The 23,209-nt window shown below is 51.6% G+C and overlaps 3 protein-coding genes across 7 annotated transcripts in view; 2 read left to right on the forward strand and 1 right to left on the reverse strand.

Annotated features, from left to right (window-relative positions):
- Nucleotides 1-1,728: 1,728 nt before the first annotated feature.
- On the forward strand, nucleotides 1,729-8,442 carry SPDYC (speedy/RINGO cell cycle regulator family member C). Of its 2 annotated transcripts, XM_058438919.1 has the most exons (8): nucleotides 1,729-1,796; nucleotides 4,243-4,367; nucleotides 6,379-6,551; nucleotides 7,010-7,068; nucleotides 7,313-7,398; nucleotides 7,501-7,672; nucleotides 7,751-8,081; nucleotides 8,251-8,442. In XM_058438919.1, the coding sequence occupies exons 1-8, from the start codon at nucleotides 1,773-1,775 to the stop codon at nucleotides 8,283-8,285; spliced, it is 1,005 nt and encodes a 334-aa protein (XP_058294902.1). In that variant the 5' UTR covers nucleotides 1,729-1,772; the 3' UTR covers nucleotides 8,286-8,442. The 2 variants fall into 2 exon arrangements, with proteins under 2 accessions (XP_058294902.1, XP_032009283.1); XM_032153392.2 differs by lacking the exons at nucleotides 1,729-1,796; nucleotides 4,243-4,367 and adding an exon at nucleotides 5,294-5,322.
- Nucleotides 8,443-9,468: 1,026 nt separating this feature from the next.
- LOC116468991 (phosphoglycerate mutase 1-like) lies at nucleotides 9,469-10,709 on the reverse strand. Its single transcript, XM_032755442.2, has one exon. It carries the CDS (start codon nucleotides 10,487-10,489, stop codon nucleotides 10,106-10,108), a length of 384 nt encoding a protein of 127 aa, XP_032611333.1. The 5' UTR covers nucleotides 10,490-10,709; the 3' UTR covers nucleotides 9,469-10,105.
- Nucleotides 10,710-16,670: 5,961 nt separating this feature from the next.
- The window catches only part of CAPN1 (calpain 1), a 31,698-nt gene continuing 25,159 nt past the window's right edge, over nucleotides 16,671-23,209 (forward strand). The window contains exons 1-7 of one of the 4 annotated variants that reach the window (XM_032153395.2): nucleotides 16,671-16,819; nucleotides 18,163-18,430; nucleotides 18,591-18,660; nucleotides 18,935-19,053; nucleotides 21,372-21,505; nucleotides 21,613-21,781; nucleotides 22,681-22,764. In XM_032153395.2, coding sequence (XP_032009286.1) covers nucleotides 18,164-18,430; nucleotides 18,591-18,660; nucleotides 18,935-19,053; nucleotides 21,372-21,505; nucleotides 21,613-21,781; nucleotides 22,681-22,764 — 843 coding nt within the window. In that variant the 5' untranslated portion in view covers nucleotides 16,671-16,819; nucleotide 18,163. The other 3 variants (XM_032153396.2, XM_032153394.2, XM_032153393.2) reach the window with 3 other exon arrangements.

Genomic DNA, 23,209 nt, shown 5'->3' on the forward strand with positions numbered 1-23,209 from the left:
GCTCAAGCAATTCTCCGACCTTGGCATCTCAAAGTGCTGGGATTGCAGGTGTGAGCTACTGTGCCAGGCTGTGTTTGTCTTTGTTAATAATAATAATTTTCGCCGGGCATGGTGGCTCATGCTTGTAAAGCCAGCACTTTGGGAGGCCGAGGCAGGTGGATCACAAGATCAAGAGATCGAGACCATCCTGGCCAACATGGTGAAACCCCATCTCTACTAAAAATACAAAAAATTAGCTGGGCGTGGTGGCACGCGCCTGTAGTCCCAGCTACTCAGGAGGCTGAGGCAGGAGGATCACTTGAATCCCGGAGGTGGATGTTGCAGTGAGCCAAGATTGCACCACTGCACTCCAGCCTGGTGACAGAGAGACTCCGTCTCAAAAATAATAATAATGATGATGTGTCATTTTATTATACTGTGCTCAGAGAATATTGTTTGTATATTTCTACTTTTTTTTAATGTACTGATGATTTCTTTGTGACCTAAGATATGGTCATTTTTTGTAAATATTTTGTTTCTTTGGAAACATGGTTTTTTTTTTTCCAGGGGAATTTTTCTTAGTTGATGTGTGTTGAATTTTGTTTTCAGATTTTTTAAAATATCAGCTCCATATGGATCTATTCATCTTCTTTCTATTCGTTTTTGTGGTATTGGATGGTTTACAAGAGTCCTAGCTAAATAGCACACTGTTAGGTCAATATAGCAAAGTTCAAATGCTTTAGAAGCTTTTTATTTATTTGTTTCGGTGTGGGGGTGGGTAGGGTTTTGTGTTCTCCGATTGCTTGGTTCTCTTCGGACCCTCAATTTCTCCCTTCTGCATTTTCCTACTTCACTTACTCAATTGCCCACGGATGCTTCTGGCCCGTTTTAGCCCTTTTTTTTTTTTTTTTTTACCCCTCCCGCGGAATCAATGGACTTCAGCGACCTCCCCTTCCTATCGCACATACTCGCAAGCCCCTTCCCTGAGATCTGAGCTCTGACTTCCCAGGATGTCTTCATGGTATTTCCAGATTTTAGAATGTCGCAGTCTTCCTGATGGTGGCTCTCGACCAACCCCAGCCCGGACACTCCTTTCTCCCCTCCTTTCCCAGCTTTTCTTGGCACAAAGCCTCGTGCCTGGGAGAGGCGGCAGCGCACGACGGCGTGCGGGGATTTGGTCGCTTTCTTTTTATTTACAGTTATCTTGAAGTTTGGACCTTCTCTGCTTTCAAGTTATGCCGACGCTGTGGTTTTGGCCGCGTTTTATTTTTCCTTTCTTGTTGCCTGGGGCTGTGTGGAGAGCAAAAGTTGGCGGATGGGGACCCAGGCAGCCCCTTGGGCCTCAGGACCCGGAAGTCCCTCTGGCTCGCTTGTGACTTCTTAAGACGGAGTTCAGTTCGTCACCGTTACAGCTTTTCTTATTTTCTAACACGCGCGTTTGAGGTCATAAATTCCTCTCTAAGAATTACTAGTTGTGTCCTCCAACTTTGGCAGACAATATTTTCTTTCTTTCTCTTTTTCTTTCTTTCTTTTTTTTTTTTTCTGAGACGGAGTCTTGCTCTATTACCCAGGCCAGAGCAGTGGCGCGACCTCGGCTCACTGCATCCTCCGCCTCCCGAGTTCACGCCATTCTCCTGCCTCAGCCACCTGAGTAGTTGGGATTACAGGCGCCCGCCACCACGCTCGGCTTTTTGTATTTTTAGTAGAAACGGGGTTTCACTATGTTGGCCAGACTGGTCGCTAACTCCTGACCTTGTGATCCGCCTGCCTCGGCCTCCCAAAGTGCTGGGATTATGCGCGTGAACCACCTCGCCCGGGTACATTTGATTAATTTTTAGGAAGATGTTCTGTGCGTGCTTTTCTGCCTTTGTTGGGTGCAGTGCTATCTTATTTGTCCACTAGGTCAAATTTGTTCATCATATTCTTCATATCTTTTACTGCTTTGCTAACTTTTTTGCCTTGCATGTGCCATCAGATCTACAGTTATGATTGTGATTTGTTTTTCCGTGTGGTTCTGTTGATTTTACACACACACACAGACACACACAAACGCGGTTTCTTGCTTATTGATTTTATTTTTAGGAGTAAACAAATTACTATATATATATTTTTTTCTTTACTTGGATTCTGGTTAGGTAATTATATACATTTTTTTTCTTCCTTCCTTCCCTCCCTCCTTCTTTCTTCTCCTTCCTTTTTCCTTTTATTTTTCTTTTCCTTCTTCTTTCCTTTCCTTTATTTTCCCTCCCCTCCTTCCCCTCTTCTTTCCGACAGGGTCTCCCTGTGTTGTCCAGGCCGGCACTATGGGTGCACACCACCACATCCGGCTATATATTTTTTAAATCACTACGTAAACTCTCTTTCTCTCTAGTTATGCTTTTTGCCCAAAGTTGTGGGGTTTTTTTGTTTTGTTTTGTTTGTTTTTTGTTTTTTTTGAGACAAGGTCTCACTCTGTCACCCAGGCTGGAGTGCAATCTTGGCTCACCGCAACCTCTGCCTTCCAGGCTCAAGTGATTCTCCTGCCACAGCCTCCCAAATAGCTGGGATTACAGGCATTCGCCACTACCACCCACCTAATTTTTGTATTTTTAGTAGAAATGGGATTTCACCATGTTGGCCAGGCTGGTCTTGAACTCCTGACCTCAAATGATCTACCTGCCTCAGCCTCCCAAAGTGCTGGGATTACAGGTGTAAGCCACCGCGCCCGGCCTAAAGTTGTTTTAATATGTTAGTGTAGTTATCCCAGCTTTCCTTTAGTAATTGCATATTATTTTTTCTATCTTTATATTTTCAAAATTTTAATATTCTTACTTATTTATTCATGTTTTAGAGACAGGGTCTTGCTGTGTCACCCAGGCTGGGTAGAGTGGCATGATAATATAGCTCACTGCAGCCTTGAACTCCTGGGCTCAAGTGATCCTCCCACCTCAGCCTCTTGAGTAGTTAGGACTGCAGGCACGTGCCACCATGCCAGGCTAGTTTATTTTTGGTAGAGATGGGGCCTTGATGTATTGCCCAGGTTAGTCTCTAACTCCTGAACTCAAATGATCCTCCTGTCTCGGCCTCCAAAAAGTGCTGAGATTATAGGCATGAGGCAATGGACCTGGCCATATATATATTTTTTGAGCTGGCAGTATGTTATTATGTTTTATGTGTATTCTTTTATATCCTTTTATGTGTATCCTTTATAGCATGCAATGTTAATGTATGATTTTATAAATTATATATACATTTACAGGAATATAAATTTTATAAATAATATATTAGTTAGCATAAATTTTGCTGTGATAATTGTAGCAGGCAGAATAATGGACTCCCAAAGATGGCTACATTTCACTTCCCAGACCTAAGAATATGTTATCTCACATAGCAAAAAAGACTTTGCAGACGTGATTAAGTTAAGGATCTTTTTTGAGACCTAGTCTTGCTCTGTCGCACAGACTGGAGTGCAATGGCATGATCTCAGCTCACTGCAACCTCCACCCCCCAGGCTCAAGCAATTCTCCTGCCTCAGCCTCCCGAGTAGTTAGGATTACAGGCATGCGCCACCATGCCCCGCTAATTTTTGTATTTTTAGTAGAGGAGGGGTTTTGCCATGTTTACCAGGCTGGTCTTGAACTCCTGACCTCAGGTGATCTGCTTGCCTCTGCCTCCCACAATGCTGGGATTACAGGGGTGAGCCACCTCTCCCAGCCAGGTTAAGGATCTTGAGATGGGGAGATTATCTGGGCAGATTGAAGAGCCCAGTGAATCACAGGATTCTTAAAAGTGAAAGAGAGAGGCTGGGCATGGTAGCTCATGCCTGTAAGGCCAAGGCGGGTGGATCATGAGGTCAGGAGAACAAAACAAAACAATAAAATAGCCAGGCATGGCGGCACATGCCTGTAGTCCCAGCTACTCGGGAGGTTGAGGCAGGAGAATTGCTTGAACCCTGGAGGCGGAAGTTGCAGGGAGCCAGGATTGTGCCACTGCACTCCAGCCTGGGCAACAGAGCGAGACTCCGTCTCAAAAAAAAAAAAAAAAAAAATTAAAAACAGATATTCTCCCCAGTGTGGGAGAGTGGTGTCAGATCTCCAGGGGTGGCACTGAAGGAAATGAGCCTGAACACCCTCCCAAGGTTAAAGTGAAGAGCCCGCTCCCAGGCTTCTTTTTGGTACCCCTTCCTGATCTCTAACCTTAATTATTGGGGGGAGAGGAGAACAGTTGAAAACACAGCTGGTCTAGGAGATTCATTCGGTTTCATGGAACACCTTCTCTGTGCAGGCTGTGTCCAGGAGCAGCCGTAGACCACACAGCCAGGCTACCCAGCGTGGGGGCCCAGCAGCCAGGCTGGAACTCTATCTCCACTTACCAGCTGAGTGGCTGGCAGGAAGTTACTCAGCCTGTCGGTGAGCAACCCAAACTCTGTGTGTTAGTTGTTTGTTCGCTGATAAAATGAGGCTTCTCATCATTCTCATCAACTTCATGGGCTTGCTGTGAGGAACATGTGAGCTGATTCCATCAGCAGTAGGCAGCAGTAGGTGTTTAGGGAACCGGCTTTGGAGGCTGCCCCGCTCCCTACTTCCTTTCTAGGGGAGGCCGACTTCAAATGCGTGCACACACACAAACAGGGTGGCCTGATGCAGACCAGCTGGTCTAGAAAGGCCTTCACGGCCTCAGGGAGCCTGGGAGGCGGCCTGGGGGAGACCATGAAACGCAGATAGACCAGAGACCCAGAGATCAGAGAGAACAAAGGACCCAGAGATCCACAGACATCCAGACACCAGAGGCAACAAGAAACTCAGAGATTCAGAGGCCCGCTGAGACCCTGGCAGCTTGTTTTGTGTTACGAGGGGAAAAATAAAATAAGAAACAAAAGAGAGACTCAGGGGGCCTCAGTGAAACCTAGAGACTCAGGGAGGCCAGGATATTCTGAGACACCCATAGAGAGCCAAAGACCCTGCCCTAGCAAGGCACAATCAGTGAAAAAAACTCGCCCACCAGGCCCTCGCAGTCCAGGCCTCATATCCCGGCTGAGCACCTTGGCGCTGCATTTGTCAAGAGGGGAACAGGGATCCTAGCTCCCTGCCCGTCCTATGGGGCCTCAGGCCCTGGGATCCAGCTGGCCTGCCTTCACCCCTCTTGTAGTTGATGAAGCTTTGGAGAGGCTTTCACCCTGGGGAGCCACAGCTGGGTGCCGACTGGGCTCACAGGCAGAGAGGCAGGCGGTGAAGGCCAAGCCCTGCCCCCCCCCAGGAAGGCCCTGATTGGTGGACGGGCTGCGTTGGGCAGGGCAGCCCTCAGGCTATATAAGCGCACTAGCCGCTGCGTGGGCGTTATGCTCTGGGCCATTTCTGAGCTCCGGTAAGGCTCTTTTCAGGAGGAGGCTGGGTTGCTTGTGGGCGCCTAGATGGAGGGGCCCAGATTGGCCCCGGGGTGGTCGACCGCACGTTCTCCTCAGCCCCGTGGCTGGCTTCTCTCTCGGGGATGAGGGTGGGTTTAGGACAGGAGCTTGAAATGTTTGCAGTGGCCCCATCAACTTGCTCTAAATCCAGGTATTTCTCTAATTTCATTCCTCCCTGAGGGCCTCAGTTTCCCCTCGGTGTAAGGGATCAGTGGCCCTTTCAACTCTGCTTTGGTGAGGGGTCGGGAGTGGTTGTGAGTTGGGGCTTGGAGGAGCAGTTAAACTCTTGGGGTTTTTTTCTTTTTTTTTTTTGGCCAGGCGCAGTGGCTCACGCCTGCCATCCCAGCACTTTGGGAGGTCAGGAGTGTGAGACCAGCCTGGTCAACACGGTGAAACCCCGTCTCTACCAAAAAATACAAAAAATTAGCCGGGCGTGGTGGCATGGCGCATGCCTGTAATCCCAGCTACTCGAGAGGCTCAGGCTGGAGAATCACTTGAACCCGGGAGGCGGAGGTTGCAGTGAGCCGAGATCGCGCCACTGCACTCCAGCCTGGGCGACAGAGAGAGACTCTGTCTCAAAACAAACAAACAAAAACCAAAAAACTTCTTGGGGTTTTGGAGACCAAGGGCTTTATTTTTAACCGGCTGTTAGGCCTCAGCTTCAGTTTCCTCGGTTGAAAATGGGTCCGAGTTAAACTTACCTCCTTACCAGGATGGAATAAGATAAGGCCCTTAAGCACAGCCCCAGGCACTTAGGAAGCCCTCAGCGGTGTTTGTTGCTGCTGTTACTCTGGCCTGTCCTGGGGTGCCAGGAGGAGGGTGAGGGTGCCGCAGCCTATAGCAACTCTTTGCTTCTTTTCTGGCCTCCCCACTCTTGTTGCATCCCGGCTGCCTTCTGTTCTGAGCCCCCAAGTCTCTGCACCCACCCCTCCACTGTCCTGGCCCCTGTCACCACCCTCTTGATTTGTGGGCGTCACGGGGGTACATGCTAAGTCCTGAGCCTCCTTTCTCTACAGGTCACCCTGCCCCATCTCCATCTCCTATGAGATGAGTGACTCCCAAGACCCCACCACTTCCCCTGTAGTTACCACCCAGGTAGAGCTGGGGGGCTGCAGCCGGCAAGGTGGGGGCAATGGGTTCCTCCGTTTTCACCAGCACCAGGAGGTCCAGGCCTTCCTCAGCCTTCTGGGTGAGTTTGGAGGGCTGGCACGGGAAGGGCTGTGAGGCCAAGTGTGAAAGCAGATGTGAAGTGTGGGGTCTCACCTGCCTGTACAGACATCTGAGGCCTCTGACCCTCTCCCTCTGAGGTATCCCAGCTTAGGCAGGTGGGAAGGGGGGTCCTCTCAGAAACTGGATTCAGGGCCAGGCGCTGTGACTCCTACCTATAATCCCAACACTTTGGGAGGCTGAGATGGGAATATCACTTCAGGCCAGGAGTTCAAGACCAGCCTAGTCAACATAGTGAGACTCCATCTCTATATTAAGAAAGAGAGAGAGAAAGAGAAAAAGAGAGAGAAAGAGAAAGAGAGAGAGAGAGAGAAAGAGAGAGAGGGTTCAGTGGTGGCTTGGGCTTTGGAGCTTCTGATGCCACTCTTCTCCATGGAGGCGGTGGTAACCTGCATCCTGTCTTCTCTTCTCTACCCTCAGAGGACAGTTTTGTCCAGGAATTCCTCTCCAAAGACCCCTGCTTCCAGATTTCAGATAAGGTGAGGGAGCACAGGCTGGGGGTCTCTTGAGGGTCAGGTTGAGTTGGTGGGAATTGAGTGCCCTGGTCTGGTAGGGAGAGCCACTCACCTTCCACCCTTACCCCCTCATCTTTGCACACCTCTTCCCACCATTTTACTGACTTTCTTTAGCTGCAGCAAAACCTCCCTGGGTGCAAATGAACCTGGGTACAAGCCCCTCCTTCTCAGAGAATAACTAACCGCCCACCCCGATCTGTCTCTGCAGTATCTCCTGGCCATGGTGCTGGTCTACTTCCAGCGCGCCCACCTGAAGCTCAGCGAGTACACCCACAGCAGCCTGTTCTTGGCCCTGTGAGTGGTGGGGGCAGGCAGTGGAGGCATTTGCTGGAGGTGTCAGATGGGACAGGGCAGATGTGTGGCCTCTGCTCCCTGACCCTGTGCCTCTGTGGCTAGGTACCTTGCAAACGACATGGAGGAGGACCTGGAGGGCCCCAAATGTGAGATTTTTCCATGGGCCCTGGGAAAAGATTGGTGTTTACGAGTGGGGAAATTCCTGCACCAGAGGGATAAGCTTTGGGCACGGATGGGTTTCCGGGCTGTTGTGAGCCGCCAGTGCTGTGAGGAGGTAAGGCTGGGAGGCAACCTGGGGTGTGGGGAAGACTGGGGTTCCCACCCCATTTACTGTCCACTCTGTTCCTCCCAGGTCATGGCAAAGGAACCATTCCACTGGGCTTGGACTCGGGACCGGCGCCCCCACCATGGTGGGGTTCAGAGGGTCTGTCCACAGGTCCCTGTTCGCCTTCCCCGGGGCCCTGGCCTCTCGCCGCCCCACTGTTCCCCCTGTGGCTTGCCCCAGCACTGCAGCAGCCACCTGCTTAAGCCTGTGTCATCCAAGTGCTCTTCTCTGACCTCAGAGTGTCACCGCTCTCCCTCCCAAAATTATCTCTCAAGGGTCAAAAACGCCTGGGGTGGGGACTTTCTCATCGTCTTGCCTCCCCAGATGCAACTGGAACCAGGCACCTACTCCCTCCGCAGTGAGTGCAGGATGGGACAGGAGCTGCGGGGCTGGTGTGGGAGCTTGGGAGGCAGGAGTGTGGACCAACAATATGAGAGAGAGGGCCATGGGCCTGGGATCAACGTGCTGCCCCTCCTGTGTGAGCTTGGCAGGTTTCATCTCTGAGCCTCACTCTTTCCTCTCCCCAGTCTTCCCAAAGCCTCCGGCACGCCCTGGGCACTGAAACTCTGCAGGGTGAAGAACAGCACGCCTACTGGCCCACTGACTGACACACCATTGGCTGTGCTCCCACTCTTGCCCCTTCCTCCCAGCCTGCAACTTGTGCCCACTCTGGTCCCGGTCCCCTCTAATAAATTCATGTCCACAGGACACCAACTGTGCTTAGGTCCTGGCCTGGTTCCTTGACCCAGGGTTGGGGTGGGGAGGGGGTATCTACCAGGGTTACAACATGTGAGCACAGGCTCTGTAACAGCTTGGCCCCTTCCCATTGGTGGCCAGTTATTCTAAGCCTCCGTTTCCTCTCTGTGCTATCCATGCCTATGGATGATGAGATCTACACAGTCTAGATGGGATTAAATGAGATGAGGTATCTGCAGCCCTTAGAAGAGGGCCAGGGAGCCGAACGTGGTGGTTCACCCCTGTAATCCCAGCACTTTGGGAGGCTGAGCCGGGTGGATCACTTGAGGTCAGGAGTTCAAAAATAGCCTGGCCAACATGGTGAAACCCCTTTGCTACTAAAAATACAGAAATTAGGCAGGCATGATGGCAGGTGCCTATAATCCCAGCTACTCGGGACGCCAAGGTGGGAGAATTGCTTGAACTGTGGAGGCAGAAGTTATAGCGAGTTGAGATCATGCCACTGCACTCCAGCCTGGACGACAGAGTGAGACTCTGTCTCAAAAAAAAAAAAAAAAGGCCAGGAACATATTGGGAAACAAAACTTGAATGGAAAACAGTTCTTTATTTAGTCTAGAAATGCCTTCAGGGCCAGGTTTACTTAGGAATAAGACTTGATCCCTTCCTTGAGCTGCAGTCAAATATAATATTGTAATTATAATAAACAACCCGCTCTCACCCAAGAGACATGAGGACTCAAAAGGGTTAATTTCTTTTTTTCTTGCCTTTTTTTTTTTTTTTTTCCACATCACTCCTTTTATTATACTGATCTGGAAAAAGGATTTATTACAGTTATGCTCAGATGAACCCATGTGGCAGGGCCAAGCAAGTAGAACATGATTCAGAAATCAGTGAAAGACACACTTGGACAGGACCAAGAGGCATTTCACTGCCACGAAACAAGGCAGGAAGGGATTCTAATACACACACCAGGAAGCACTCCCGCCCCTCAGAGGTCAAGGAGCTGATCCTGCTATATTGGTATGAGGAATGGCTTATTTTCTGATGACCACATGTGGGACTATTTCAACCGCCACAAGAAACCCCAGAAGGGTTATTGTTTTGTATTATTTATATATACTATACTTTTTAAATTAATTGTAACACATAACTAAATTCAGGATTGATCCCAACCTTCTAGAGCCAGCTCCTCTGGGGTCAGGGAGGAAACAGTTGTCACATCATCATGCAGGTTACATTCATCTTCCACTGGAATGACTAGAGCCCCCAGGCAGTGGCCTGACTGCAGAAGAGCAGAGGACTGGCTCTTGGGGACAGATCACACTCTGTTGCTTCTCCTCATTGGTCATGGCTTAGCATGGTTCCTCCCCACAAGTCCTTAGTAAACAAAGCAACTCACAAAAACCCAAGTCACTACTTTTAAATTCTGTTGGATAAGGGGAGCTTTTCCACAGCTTGGACTGAGAATCTGTGCTCTAGAAGTGCTATTCTGACTAGATTGTATGAAGGGAGTGGGTGCAGGAGACAAAATGGCTAAAATGAAAATGGGAGTCACTGGTCCCCATCTGCAGCTACAACTCAAGATGTCTACAGATGTGGTCAGTGTGACATGTGCAGATGGGAGGGGCAGAGGGACAAGACACGCAGGGAGGGTGCTCCTGGGGACAGTATCCTCCCCGCTGGCCTTCACTTCTTGGCCTTGCCCTGGGCAGCCACAGCTTCTATGGCTTTGCGCACCATCTCTTCATCCCCCAAAAACTGCATGGGCTTGATAGGCTTCAAGTTCTTGTCCAATTCATAGACAATACCAGTCGGCAGGTTCGGCTCCATGATAGCCTCTTCAGAGAGACCCTCCAGATGCTTGACAATGCCCCGGAGGCTGTTGCTATGGGCCGCAATCAGTACACGTTTCCCCTCCTTGATCTGGGGAACTATTTCTTCATTCCAGAAGGGCAGAGCTCTGGCAAGAGTGTCCTTCAGACTCTCACAGGAGGGTAGCTGATCTTCTGTGAGGTCTGCATACCTGCGATCCTTACTGATGTTGCTGTAGAAAGGATGGTCGGACTCCATCGGAGGTGGTGGGACATCATAGGAGCGCCTCCAGATCTTCACCTGGGCCTCACCATGCTTTGCAGCAACCTCCGCCTCCCTGGTTCAAGCGATTCTCCTGCCTCAGCCTCCTGAGTAGCTGGGATTACAGATGCGCATCACCACATCCGGCTAATTTTTTTGTGTGTTTTTAGTAGACATGGGGTTTCATCATGTTGGTCAGGCTGATCTCAACCTCCTGACCTTGTGATCTGCCTGTCTTGGCCTCCCAAAGTGCTGGGATTACAGGCGTGAGCCACCACGCCCAGCCGTGAGGTGCCAGATTTTTATCTTTGCCAAACTGCTAAGTGGGAAACAGTCACTTGGTGAAATTTTAATTCATATTTGCTTTTCAGTGAGCTCAACATCTTGTCATATGTTTAAGAGCTATTTGTCTTCTTTTATTTGTGAACTTTTTTTTTTTTTGAGACAGGGTCTTGCTTTGTCATCCAAGCTGGAATACAGTGGCGCGATCACAGCTCACTGCAGCCTCAACCTCTGGGATAGCTCGGACTACAGGCCACCAGGCCCAGCTAACTTTTTGTATTTTTGCTACAGGCAAGGTCTCACCATATTGTCCAGGCTGATCTCGAACTCCTGGGCTTAAGCGATCCACCCACTTTGGCCTCTCAAAGTGCTGGGACTTACTTTTATTTTATTCTTAGAGACAGCGTCTTGCTGTGTTGCCCAGGCTGGAGGGAAGTGGCACAATCATAGCTCACTGCAGCCTCCAACTCCTGGGCTCAAGCCACCCTCCCATCTCAGCCTCTGGAGTAGCTGGGATGACAGGCATGCACCACCACGCCTGGCTAATTTTCTAATTTTTTTATAGATGGGGTCTCATTATGTTGCCCAGGCTAGTCTCAAACTCCTAGCCTCAATCAATCCTCCTGTCTAGGCCTCCCAAAGTGTTAGGATTATAGGAATGAGCGACCACACCCAGACCATGACTTTTTGTATATGTATATGGAGAAAAATACTCCTTTAAGATGTTAATTGTAAATGTTTTCTTCAGTCCATCATTTTGACATAACTGTATGGATTTTTAATGTAGTAAAAAGTGCAATTTTATGAGTTTTGGGTTTTGTGTCATAGTTAAAAAGACTGTTTCCACACTGAGATGATACGAAAAGTTTCTCCTTTAGCTCCTGGCTGTATTTATTTTATTTTATTTTTTTTGAGATGGAGTTTTGCTCTTGTTGCCCAGGCTAGAGTGCAATGGTGCGATCTCCGCCCACCGCATCCCCTGCCTCCATCTCCCAGGTTCAAGCAATTCTCGTGCCTCAGTCTCCCAAGTAGCTGGGATTGCTGGCGTGTGCCACCATGCCCAGCTGATTTTTGTACTTTTAATAGAGACAGGGTTTCACGATGTTGGCCAGGCTGGTCTTGAACACCTGACCTCAAGTGATCCACCCACCTCAGCCTCCCAAAGTGCCAGGATTACAGGCATGAGCCACCGTGCCCAGCCAGCTTCTGGCTATAGTTTTGTTTTCATTTTTGTACGTTTAAATATTGAGGGTTAACATTTATTTTTTATTTATTATTATTATTATTTTTTTGAGATGGAGTCTCGCTCTGTCGCCCAGGCTGGAGTGCAGTGGCGCAATCTTGGCTCACTGCAAGCTCCGCCTCCTGGGTTCATGCCATTCTCCTGCCTCAGCCTCCCGAGTAGCTGGGACTACAGGCGCCCGCCACCACGCCCGGCTAATTTTTTTTGTATTTTTAGTAGAGATGGGGTTTCACCGTATTAGCCAGGGTGGTCTCGATCTCCTGACCTCGTGATCCGCCCACCTTGGCCTCCCAAAGTGCTGAGATTACAAGCATGAGCCACTGTGCCTGGCCTATTTTTTATTGTTTTTTTTAGACATGGAGTCTTGCTTTGTTGCCCAGGCTAGAGTGCAGTGGTGCAATCATAGCTCACTGAGGCCTTGAACCCCTAGGCTCAAGAGAGCCTCCCACCTCAGGCTCCCAAAATGCTGGGATTATAGGTGGTGTGAGGTACCACACCAGACCTTGAGTTTTAATTTTTTTTTAAATTTTTATTTATTTATTTTTTTGAGACAGAGTCTCACTCTTTTGCTCAGGCTGGAGTGAAGTGGTGCAATCTTGGCTCACTGCAACCTCCGCCCCCCGGGTTCAAACAATTCTCCTGCCTCAGCCTCCCGAGTAGTTGGGATTACAAACGCCTGCCACCCACCATGCCCGGCTATTTTTTTTTTTTTTTTTTTTGTATTTTTAGTGGTGACGGGGTTTCACCATATTGGCCAGGCTGGTCGTGAACTCCTGACCTCAGGTGATCCATCTACCTTGGCCTCCCAAAGTGCTAGGATTACAGGTGTGAGCCACCACACCCAGCCTTTTTAAATGTTTTTTTTCATTAGGAACAACATATTCCAAACCTATAAATCTAGTTCATCTGTAATTTTTTCTAAGATACAAATTATGAATCCAACTTACTTTTTTTCCAGATTGCTCCCTTTTCTTCTTAATGTCTTTTATTAACTCATCTTTTCTCAACAGATTAGAAATGGCACTTTTATCATCTACTACATTCCTGCCTGTATTTGAATCTGTTTCTAAATTTCTGTCTTCCATTGATCTCTATGTGTCAGTAACCCTCTTTAATTATTACCTCTTAATCATAGATTTGTTGTGTTTTAATATCTGGTAGGATTAGTCTATACTCATTGTGTCTTTTGTTTTCAGAAGTTTCCTACTTGTTTAATTTGCTACATGACCTTTAAATCAGCTTTTCTAGTCCCTCCTTATCTCTCACCAGAAAACTCTTATTTTTCATTGTGATACACTTAAGAGATTAATTTAAGGATAATTGACATCTATATGAAGCATCTTCATATGCAGACCAAGGTGTCAGCCCCCTTGCCTCTGCTTTTTGGTGGCCAGTGACCCCCAAATTTGTACCTCTATTTGGAGCACAAGCTCTGTTCCTCACCCCTAGGAATCTCCTCTTGGATAGGGGGATCCCAAAGATACCCCATACCCTGATCCCATACTGTCCCCCCAGCTTAGTGCATTCCCCCTTCTCTTTAATCTACTCAGGTGCTCAAGCCAGATCCAGGGTCTGAAGTTGTCTTTGGTCTCTCCTGGTGTCCAAGAGCCATATCTAACCAGTGACTAAATTCTATTTTTTTTTTTTTTTTTGAGACAGAGTTTTGTTCTTGTTGCCTAGGCTGGAGTGCCATGGTGTGATCTTGGCTCACTGCAACCTCCACCTCCTGGGTTCAAGTGATTCTCCTACCTCAGCCTCCCTAGTAGTGGGGACTACAGGAGCCCACCACCACGCCCAGCTAATTTTTGTATTTTTTAGTAGGGACGGGGTTTCGCCATGTTGGCCAGGCTCGTCTCTCGAACTCCTGACCTTATGTGATCCGCCCACCTCAGCCTCCTAAAGTGCTGGGATTACAGGGGTGAGCCACTGCGGTCAGCCTGTGGTATATTTGTAATCACTGATGAACCAATATTGACACAATATTATTAATTCAAGTCCATAGTTTACATTAAGGTTCACTCTTAGTGTTGTACATTCTGCAGGTTTGGATAAATGCATGTCATGCATCCGTCATTACAGTATCATACAGAATAGTTTCGCTGCGCTAAAAATGCCTTGTGCTCCATCCCTCTCCTAGCCCTCTGAATCCCTAGCAACTGCTGATCTTTTTACTATTGCTAGTTTTGCCTTTTCTAGAATGTCATATAGAGTTATTGGAATCATACAGTATGTGGCTTTTTATTTTATTTTATTTTATTTTTTGTTTTTTTTTTTTGAGACGGAGTCTTGCTCTGTCACCCAGGCTGGAGTGCAGTGGCGCGATCTCGGCTCACTGCAAGCTCCGCCTCCCGGGTTCACGCCATTCTCCTGCCTCAGCCTCTCCGAGTAGCTGGGACTACAGGCGCCCGCCACCACGGCCGGCTAATTTTTTTGTATTTTTAGTAGAGACGGGGTTTCACCATGTTAGCCAGGATGGTCTCGATCTCCTGACCTCGTGATCCTCCTGCCTCGGCCTCCCAAAGTGCTGAGATTACAAGCGTGAGCCACCGCGCCCAGCCAGTAAGTGGCTTTTTAATACCAGCCTCTTTTACTTAGCAATATGCATTTAAGGTTATGCTATGTCTTTTTGTAGCTTGATGGCTGATTTCTTTGTATCGCTAAATTTTAAAGAAATTGCCAAACTGTCTTCCAAAGTGGTGGTGATCATTTTACCCTCTCTTAGTGTTTGAGAGCTCCAGTTCTTCTATATCCTTGACAACATGTCAACACTTGGTATGGTCAATCTTAAATTTTAGCCATTCTAGTAGGTGTTCTTTTAGAAGCAGTCCTTCTAGTGGCTTTAATTTGCATTTCCCTAAGAGTAATGCACTTAGTGTTTTTTCATGTGCCTATTTGCCATCCAGAGATCTTTTTGGATGAAGTGTCTGTTCAAATGTTTTGTCCGTTTTTTGACAGGTGCGGTGGCTCACCCTGTAATCCCAGCACCTCGGGAGGCAGAGGCGGGCAGATCACTTGAGGTCGGGAGTTTGAGACCAGCTTGGCTAACATGGTGAAACCCTGTCTGTACGAAAAATACAAAAATTAGCTTGGTATGGTGGCAGGCGCCTGTAATCCCAGCTACTGGGGAGGCTGAGGCAGGAGAATTGCTTGAACCCGGGAGGCGGAGGTTGCAGTGAGCCAAGATCGCGCCACTGCACTCCAACCTGGGTGATGGAGCAGGACCCCATCTCAAAAACAAAAACAAACACCAGAAAACAAACAAATGTTTTGTCCATTTTTATTGGATTTTTATTCAATTGTAAAAGTTCTTTATACAAGTCCTATATCAGATAGAATTTTTACAAATATTCGTCCTAGTCTATGGCTTATCTTTTCATTTTTAATAGTTTCATGCATTTTGAGGAACAAAAGGGTTTATTTTGATGAAGTTCAATTTATTGATTTCCTCTATCATTTACACTTTTTGTGTCATATTTAAGAAATCTGGCCAGGTGCCAAAGCTCACACCTGTAATCCCAGCACTTTGGGAGGCTCAGGCAGGAGGACTGCTTGAGCCCAGGAGTTCATGACCGGCCTGAATAACACAGCAGGACCCCATTTCTACAAAAAATTTAAAAATTAGCTGGGTGTCGTGGCACGTGCCTGTAGTCTCAGCTACTCAGGAGGCTGAGGTGAGAGGATCTCTTGAGCCCAGCAGTTTAAGGTTACAGTGAGCTGTGATCAGGGCACTGCACTCCTGCCTGGTCAATGAAAGCAAGACCTGCCTTTAGAAAAGAAAAAAGAAATCTTTTCTAAATCCAATATTGTTAAGATTGTCTCCATTTTTTAAAAAAAGTTTTATGGCTTGGCCATTTATATTTAGGTACGTAATCCAGTTTGAGTTAAATTTTGATGGTGTATCCTAAATAGTTATCAAATCCATCTACTTCTGCCTGCCACCTCCCTAGTTTAAGCCACCGTTCTCTGCCCCTGGACACCTGCGCAGAAAGCCTAGGAGCTGGTTCCACCCATCACTCATCAGGTTAGGGAGTTCAGGCAAGTCACACCCTCTCAGGCCTCAGTTATTCTCTTTTGTTAACTGAGGGTGAAAGTGGGGTTAGATTAGATCAGCGGCTCTTAATTTTTGAGGGGTCGTGGGCCCTAGAGTCCTGGGAACGCTATGCAGTTTCCTCAGCAAAATGCTTGCATCCACAACCTGGGAGGCTGCAGCAGCTGCTGGGCTGGGGCTGCGAGACCAGCGAAAAGCCCTGACTTGGGGGGGGTCTCAGGAGTCTGTGCAGTCTCCCCACCCACACTCCCGGCCTCCGCGCCGAATCCTGGCCCCCCAACTTCTTGCAGCCCGTGAAGCAGGATCTCAGGGTTCTGGGGGTGGGGAGAGGGGGCTGCCGTCCTGCTCGCAGCCTCTGCCGCCCTCTCCTGGGTAAGGTGACACATGGGCGCTTCCAGGTGGGTGGGCTGAGAGCCTGGGGGAAAGGACAGGGACGTCCACCTCTCGAAGTTTCCAGGTTCAAGAAACCCCAGAAAGTTAGAGAAAGATGGGCTCCCACAATTGCCCAACCCCATCCCACAGGCTGCACGCATGCGGAAAGCCGGGCCGAGCGGGGCAGGGACTTACCCAAGGTCACGCAGCGAGCCCGGTCCCCCTGGGTTCCCCCGGGGAGCGCCAAGCTGGGGCGCGGCGGTTGGGTGGGGGCGGGGAGCGGCTTGGCCCTGCGGGGTGAGGCTGCGGTTTGCTGAGTGTCCGGCAGGGGTCTGCTCGCTGCCAGCCGGGCCCCTCCTCAGAGCAGCTGCCGCAGCCCGAGGTAATCTCGGCCCCGCGCCGGGGCGGGCTGGGAGCGGCGGGAGCAGCTGCGGCCGTGCGGAGCGAGGGGAGCTGGGGACGGGGCGGGCCCGGGGCTGCGGGAGGCGGCGCCGCCGCCCGATCGCCCGGGAATGCCCGCCGGGGCGCGCGTGGGGTGCGGCCGTCCGGCCCTGCAACTCGAGCTACTGCCCCTGGTTAAAAATACCCCCTGCCCGGCCCTCCCCCTCTGCTCCCAGCGGTGCCCTTCCGCCGCGCCCCGGCCCCCCCCGCCCCCCCCCGCGCTGGCCCCTCCCCGGGGACTGCTCTGCCTTTTACTAATTTGTCCTCTCGCGGAATTGGCCCCTGGCCTGCGGAGGGAGGGGCGGGGAGACACCGTGAGTAAGAGATAGTCAGAGACCGTGCCGGAGAGATAAGGGAGAGCCGAGAGGAAGCGGGGTAGGAGCCCCAGGAGGAGGAGGAGAAGGAGAAAGGGAGGGCGAAAGGCGGAGGGGCGGCGGGAGGAGGGCGGGGAGGAGCGCTCTTCCTGGTTGGGCCCTGCCCTGAGCTGCCACCGGGAAGCCAGCCTCAGGGATCGCAGCGACCCCCAAACACCCCTCCCCCAGGTAAGAAGCTGGGTAGCCGAGCCGGGATTCCTTGACCCTGGCCACTGCTCCTAGGCTGAGGGGCTGCCCCAGCTCGGCCCCTTCTCGGGGGCCTCTGCGTGCCTGGGGCAGGGGCGGGGGCTGGCGGAGCGGCACAGCCCAGGCGCCTGTCCGAGCCTGACTCACCGCTGTCCCCATGGGCTGGGCTAGGGCCCACCAGCGCTGATATCAAGCCTGCTGCGGGATGTCCCCAGGGGCTGGGCTAGGGCCCGCCAGCGCTGATATCGAGCCTGCTGCGGGGGCCTGAGGAGGGAGACCCCGACTGTCTGGGGTTTTCAGCCCACGGCAAGGGGCCGGTGCACAAGGAGCTTGGTTAGTTTGGGGAGGGGGTTGCAGCCGGTGAACAGGATCAAAGAGGCCTTCCCTGCTGTGTCCCACCTGCCCAGTTCCTTGTGCTGTCTGGAGGCTCCGCCCTGCCCCACCTGACCTGCTGGCTCACTACAGAGCTGCAAGCCCCTGACAATGGGATCCGGGAAAGGAGAGGTGGCCGGCACGCCTGGGAACTGGGAAACCCCTTTCCTAGATTCACTGGGGGCACCGGGGGGTGGCTGAGAACGCTACTTCCGTGAGGGGAGCAGTGAGGCAGGGAAACCCTAGGTTTGGGGATGGATAAGCAGGGGCAGGAGAGCAGAGCTTGCAGGGAGGAGCCCAGGTTCTAGTCTTGGGAAGGCCTGGGTTCTGAGCAGGCCCATCTGTCCGGCAGGATGTCGGAGGAGATCATTACGCCGGTGTACTGCACAGGGGTGTCAGCCCAAGTGCAGAAGCAGCGGGCCAAGGAGCTGGGCCTGGGCCGCCATGAGAATGCCATCAAGTACCTGGGCCAGGATTATGAGCAGCTGAGGGTGCAATGCCTGCAGAGTGGGACCCTCTTCCGTGATGAGGCCTTCCCCCCGGTGCCCCAGAGCCTGGGTTACAAGGACCTGGGTCCCAATTCCTCCAAGACCTATGGCATCAAGTGGAAGCGTCCCACGGTGAGAGGGGCCATCCTGGGTGGGACTCGGCTGAGCCCAGATCCTGGATGAGGAGTAGGGATGGGACTCCATGTCCCCGGTGGGGAATGGGGTCTGGGGTGGCCTGGTGCCAATTTCTGGGAGAGGCTGGCCCAGGAACAGGACTCTGGGTCTCTCGTAGGAGCTGCTGTCAAACCCCCAGTTCATCGTGGATGGAGCCACCCGCACAGACATCTGCCAGGGAGCACTGGGTAGGCCCCCAGGGCGTGGGGTCCCGCCTATTTTTTCCACAGTAGTTCCCCATTCCCGCTCCTTCAGGCTCTGCCCCAACCCCTCCCTCTTGCAAGCCCAGGCAGGCTCTGGCTATCAGCGCTGGGGCTGGTTTGCCCAGATTCCTGGGTCTTTTCTGCAAGCTGAGGGGAGTTAAGTGGCACCCTGGCCAAGGAACCCCAGATTCTCCCTAGCACCCGCTTCCCCCCGGGGCAGGTTGGTAGAGCAGCCTGATGTGCATCCCTCCTGCCCCAGGGGACTGCTGGCTCTTGGCGGCCATCGCCTCCCTCACTCTCAACGACACCCTCCTGCACCGAGTGGTTCCGCACGGCCAGAGCTTCCAGAATGGCTATGCTGGCATCTTCCATTTCCAGGTGAGGGCCCCCCTGGGGAGGAGGTGCAGCAGGCACTGGGGGAGATGCGGAAGGATGACCCACAGTACCTGCAGTTAGGGCCACACCCTGTGGGGCCAGCCCTCCCTCTAGCAGGTATTTGACCTCTCAGTGCCATCTCGGGTCTGTCATGTGTGAAGTGACTGGGCTGGGCAGGTATTTCGGCTGGCAGTTTTCCTAGGTGGTTGTATGTATCAGGTGGAAAGTGCTTGAAAGAACAGAAAGACTTTTGTGTTATATCCTGTGGGACAAATTCCGCTCCTCCGGGAGGTCGGTCTCAGTTGCCCCATCTGAGAAAGGAGTGTTCGCTGGGGAAAATAGATCAGCACGTGTGGCCTTCTCCACCTGTCAAGCCTCCTATCCCCCAACTCCTCCTGTGCTTTGGCAAGGTCTGACTGAGCCCAGCAGAAAAGAAAGACTCGGGATTAAGTCTGTGTAAACCAGCTTCTCCTGACAGTGTGCCCAGGGCCCATTTTTCAAGGCACACCAATCAATTCTCAATGAGCTGCCTTTGGGAGGGACATGCCCAGCAACCCTGGATGAGACTCTCCAGCCTTGGAGGCCCCAGCCCTGCCCCAAGGACTCTTGGGTGTTCCCTCCTTCTGCCTGGTTAGAGAGCCCCTTACCCTACTCTGACCTTGCGGGGTGGGGTGGAGGTGGCCCTCGGAACCCAGGTTGCGGAACTCACAGTGCGGATCCAGTTTGGCCCAGCGCCACACTCACCCGCTCTAGTCTGCAGGGGCGCGGGCTCGCCCCCTTCCCTCGCTCCTCCAATCCGCTCCTCCCTGGCCTCCGATTGGCTAGTTCAGTACCCGCCACCCACACTCTCCGCAACCTGGGCTCCTAGGGCCCCCTCCCCCCCCCCCCCCCCCCCCCCCCCCCCCGTTGTCCTGGCCCCGACCCCTCAGATAGTACCTGGAGTCCTTGGTCGCTTCTGACCCCAGATGCCTTGGGCCCCGACCCTGCCCTGGGAAACCTGCCCCTTGTGGCATCTCTGAAACAAAGCCCGTGATTGTGAGAACTAGTCCTGCCCATCTTGTGGTTGTAGGATCTGGATGCCACATTTTCACTGCTCATCCAATGACACAGGTGCCCCTAACCCCCTAGAATAGGGAGGGAAGAGTCAGGGGGCCATGGCCTAAAAGGGGGCTAGTTCCAGAAAGCCCAGGCCCCAGAGCTTTTCCACCTCTCCGTGCCTGAGGAGGAACCCTGTTTGTTCAGTGACTCCCTAAAGGCTTTGCCTGTGATCTTATTTAAAAATGCCTTCCGTGAAGAAGGCACCGCTGCTCCTTTTTGTGGATAGGGAAACTGAGGCTCAGAGGCGATAAGTTTCCCAGGATCATGTAGCTAGTATGTCTTGAGCATACATGTACATATCAAGTATACACATGTCTCTATGTGGTATGCATGTGTTAGTATACATCAAATATGAAGGTATCTAGTATACATTGTACAGGCAAAGGAAAGCATCCCCTTCGCCCTCTGAAGATTCACTGAAAAATCAACTCACAAAAGGAGGTTAGTAGGAGAAATGGCATACAAATTGATTAGCCTGCAGCGTGGGGTTGGGAACCACAGAGTGATCACCCCAGCCCCACAATGGGTACAGAAGCATCCTGAGGTTACAGGAAGAATGGGGGCTCGAACATGGCCAAAACCAGGTTCTGGTGATAAATCAGGTTATAGTGGCAAGACTATGGAAGGGGGAGAAAAGGGGGCCTGGGTAGCAAAGGCAGTCTTGTTATGTAGATGAAACCTCACAGGTAGCAGCCCTCAGAGGGAATAGATGGTAATTGTTTCGTTCAGACCTTTAAAGGGTGTCAGGCTCTCAGTCTGACAAGGGAAGGCCTTAGAGAAAGCCTGGCTACATCAATGCAGATTTTCTCTACAGATGCAAATCTCCCCCACAAAAGACAGTATTACAGGGCTACTTCTGTTTGCAGACCCTCTGAACAGCTATCTCAAAATATGTTGAAGAAGTATATTTCAGAGTGAAATACTTTGATTTCCTTCAATACCTAGATTCATGTATCTAGTATATCTGTAGCATACATGTATCTAGAGGTATACATGCATGTAGTGTGTATCTAGTATATGTGATCTAGTATACATGCATCTACTATGTACCCGGTATACCTGACCTAGTATACATCTAGTATGTATCTAATTTACGTGATTTAGTCTACGTGTATCTGGTATGCATCTGGGATCTAGAATCCTCATCTAGGAAGGTAGAGGTAAGGATGGAGCTCAGGTCTGGGGATTCCAAAGCAGGTACTCACCGTGCCCCTCCCCCACAGCTGTGGCAATTTGGGGAGTGGGTGGACGTGGTCGTGGATGACCTGCTGCCCATCAAGGACGGGAAGCTAGTGTTCGTGCACTCTGCCGAAGGCAACGAGTTCTGGAGCGCCCTGCTTGAGAAGGCCTATGCCAAGTGAGTAGCGGCTGAGGGGACAACTCCAGCTGAGGGGTGGGGGCTCCTCACTGTCTTCCCAGAGGGTCCTGCTTGATGCCAGAGCGCTGACCTGGAGCTGCCCACAGGGTAAATGGCAGCTACGAGGCCCTGTCAGGGGGCAGCACCTCGGAGGGCTTTGAGGACTTCACAGGCGGGGTCACCGAGTGGTACGAGTTGCGCAAGGCTCCCAGTGACCTCTACCAGATCATCCTCAAGGCGCTGGAGCGGGGATCCCTGCTGGGCTGCTCCATAGACGTGAGTGCGCCCGGCCCCGATGCTTTGGTACCCTGGAACCCTGGTATCCTGACCTGTCACATTTTCTAAAATCCCCACCTGGGCTTCGCTCCAGACCCGTCCTGCACCTAAGCTCCACCTCTGGATGCATACCCAGCCTCATCCATCACTTCCACCCCCCCATGCCTGGTGTCGCTCCTGTCCTCACCTCCCCACTCCTCCCCCAAAACTTCACACCTCAGCTCTTTCCTGTGCTTGTTTTCCCGACCGTCCACAATGCTGTTTTCCCTCACTCCTGTCATCTCGATCCATGCCATCCTCTGTCCAGTTCACCAGCCTCAGATTTCATCTCCTGGTCTCAGTTCCCACCCAATCCTAGCCTCAATCCCACACTCACTCCATTCCCACCCTTCCCTGCTCCTCTGTTTCCACACTCAACTCCGCTCCCCAGTCCTCAACGCCAGACTTGACCCCAGTATCACTGCCACCCGCAGCTCTAACCCCAGCTCCCATTCCCATTTCTAACCGACTCTCCTGTCCTCACGTCCTTCTCCATGAGGCCCACTGAGGGCCGTGTGGCTCTGGTGGGCTGTGCACGGCTGTGTGTGTGCACATGCATGTTCGCACAGGTTCTGGTCAGCCCTGGCCAGTAGCAGTGTCAGCCGGGTGGCTGGGCTCCCCCGTCCCAGTGGCAGCATTGGTGGGGTACCCAGGCTACCCCTCTCCAAAAGAGCAGCATCTATATGTGGGGGTATCTATAGGTGGGGGTGATGAACCAGGTGGGATCGGGGTCCCTGCTTGCTTCTCCTGGCAACTATTGTATGTGCAAGTGGGAACATCCAAGACCCTGAGTGCTGGGGGCTCATCTGATAGGCCGGGGGGACCTAGCCACTGACCACAGTGTGTGCCTCTTTCTGCAGATCTCCAGCGTCCTAGACATGGAGGCCATCACCTTCAAGAAGTTGGTGAAGGGCCACGCCTACTCTGTGACCGGGGCCAAGCAGGTACTGCCCTGGGTGGGGCCTTCCCTGCAGGGCAGTTCCTGCCCTCTGGCCTGTTCTTGCCTCTCTGGCACCTGACCAGGGCTGTGGAAGGTGCTGGCTCCTCCTTTCCCCTCCTGCAGCACCTTATCTCTCTTCTGGGGACACCCATCTGAGATGCCTATCATGTCCTGCCCTCACTGACTGTAGTTCATGTGCGCAGCTGCCTGCCTGGGCTGTGAATTCCAGGAGGACAGGCTTCATCTGGGTGCTGAGCAGGGCTTGGAGAGGATGAGAGTATGGGAGGTGGAGTGTTAAAGTGTGTGCATGGGCCAGGTGCAGTGGCTCACACCTGTAATCCCAACACTTTGGGAGGCTGAGGTGGGCAGATCACCTGAGGTAAGGAGTTCGAGACCAGCCTGGCCAACGTGGTGAAACTCTGTCTCTACTAAAAATACAAAAACTAGCC

Source organism: Hylobates moloch, unplaced genomic scaffold (genome assembly GCF_009828535.3).
Source record: "Hylobates moloch isolate HMO894 unplaced genomic scaffold, HMol_V3 SCAFFOLD_5, whole genome shotgun sequence".
In the NCBI taxonomy this organism is placed as follows: domain Eukaryota; kingdom Metazoa; phylum Chordata; class Mammalia; order Primates; family Hylobatidae; genus Hylobates; species Hylobates moloch.

Bases quoted from the DNA above. Each gene is read 5' to 3' on its own strand.
- LOC116468991 (XM_032755442.2), bottom strand. From the start codon at position 10,489: ATGGAGTCCGACCATCCTTTCTACAGCAACATCAGTAAGGATCGCAGG.
- SPDYC (XM_058438919.1), top strand. From the start codon at position 1,773: ATGCGCGTGAACCACCTCGCCCGG. The intron at 7,069-7,312 runs GTGAGGGAGCAC...CTGTCTCTGCAG, and splicing joins GCTTCCAGATTTCAGATAAG to TATCTCCTGGCCATGGTGCT. The intron at 7,399-7,500 runs GTGAGTGGTGGG...CTCTGTGGCTAG, and splicing joins AGCAGCCTGTTCTTGGCCCT to GTACCTTGCAAACGACATGG.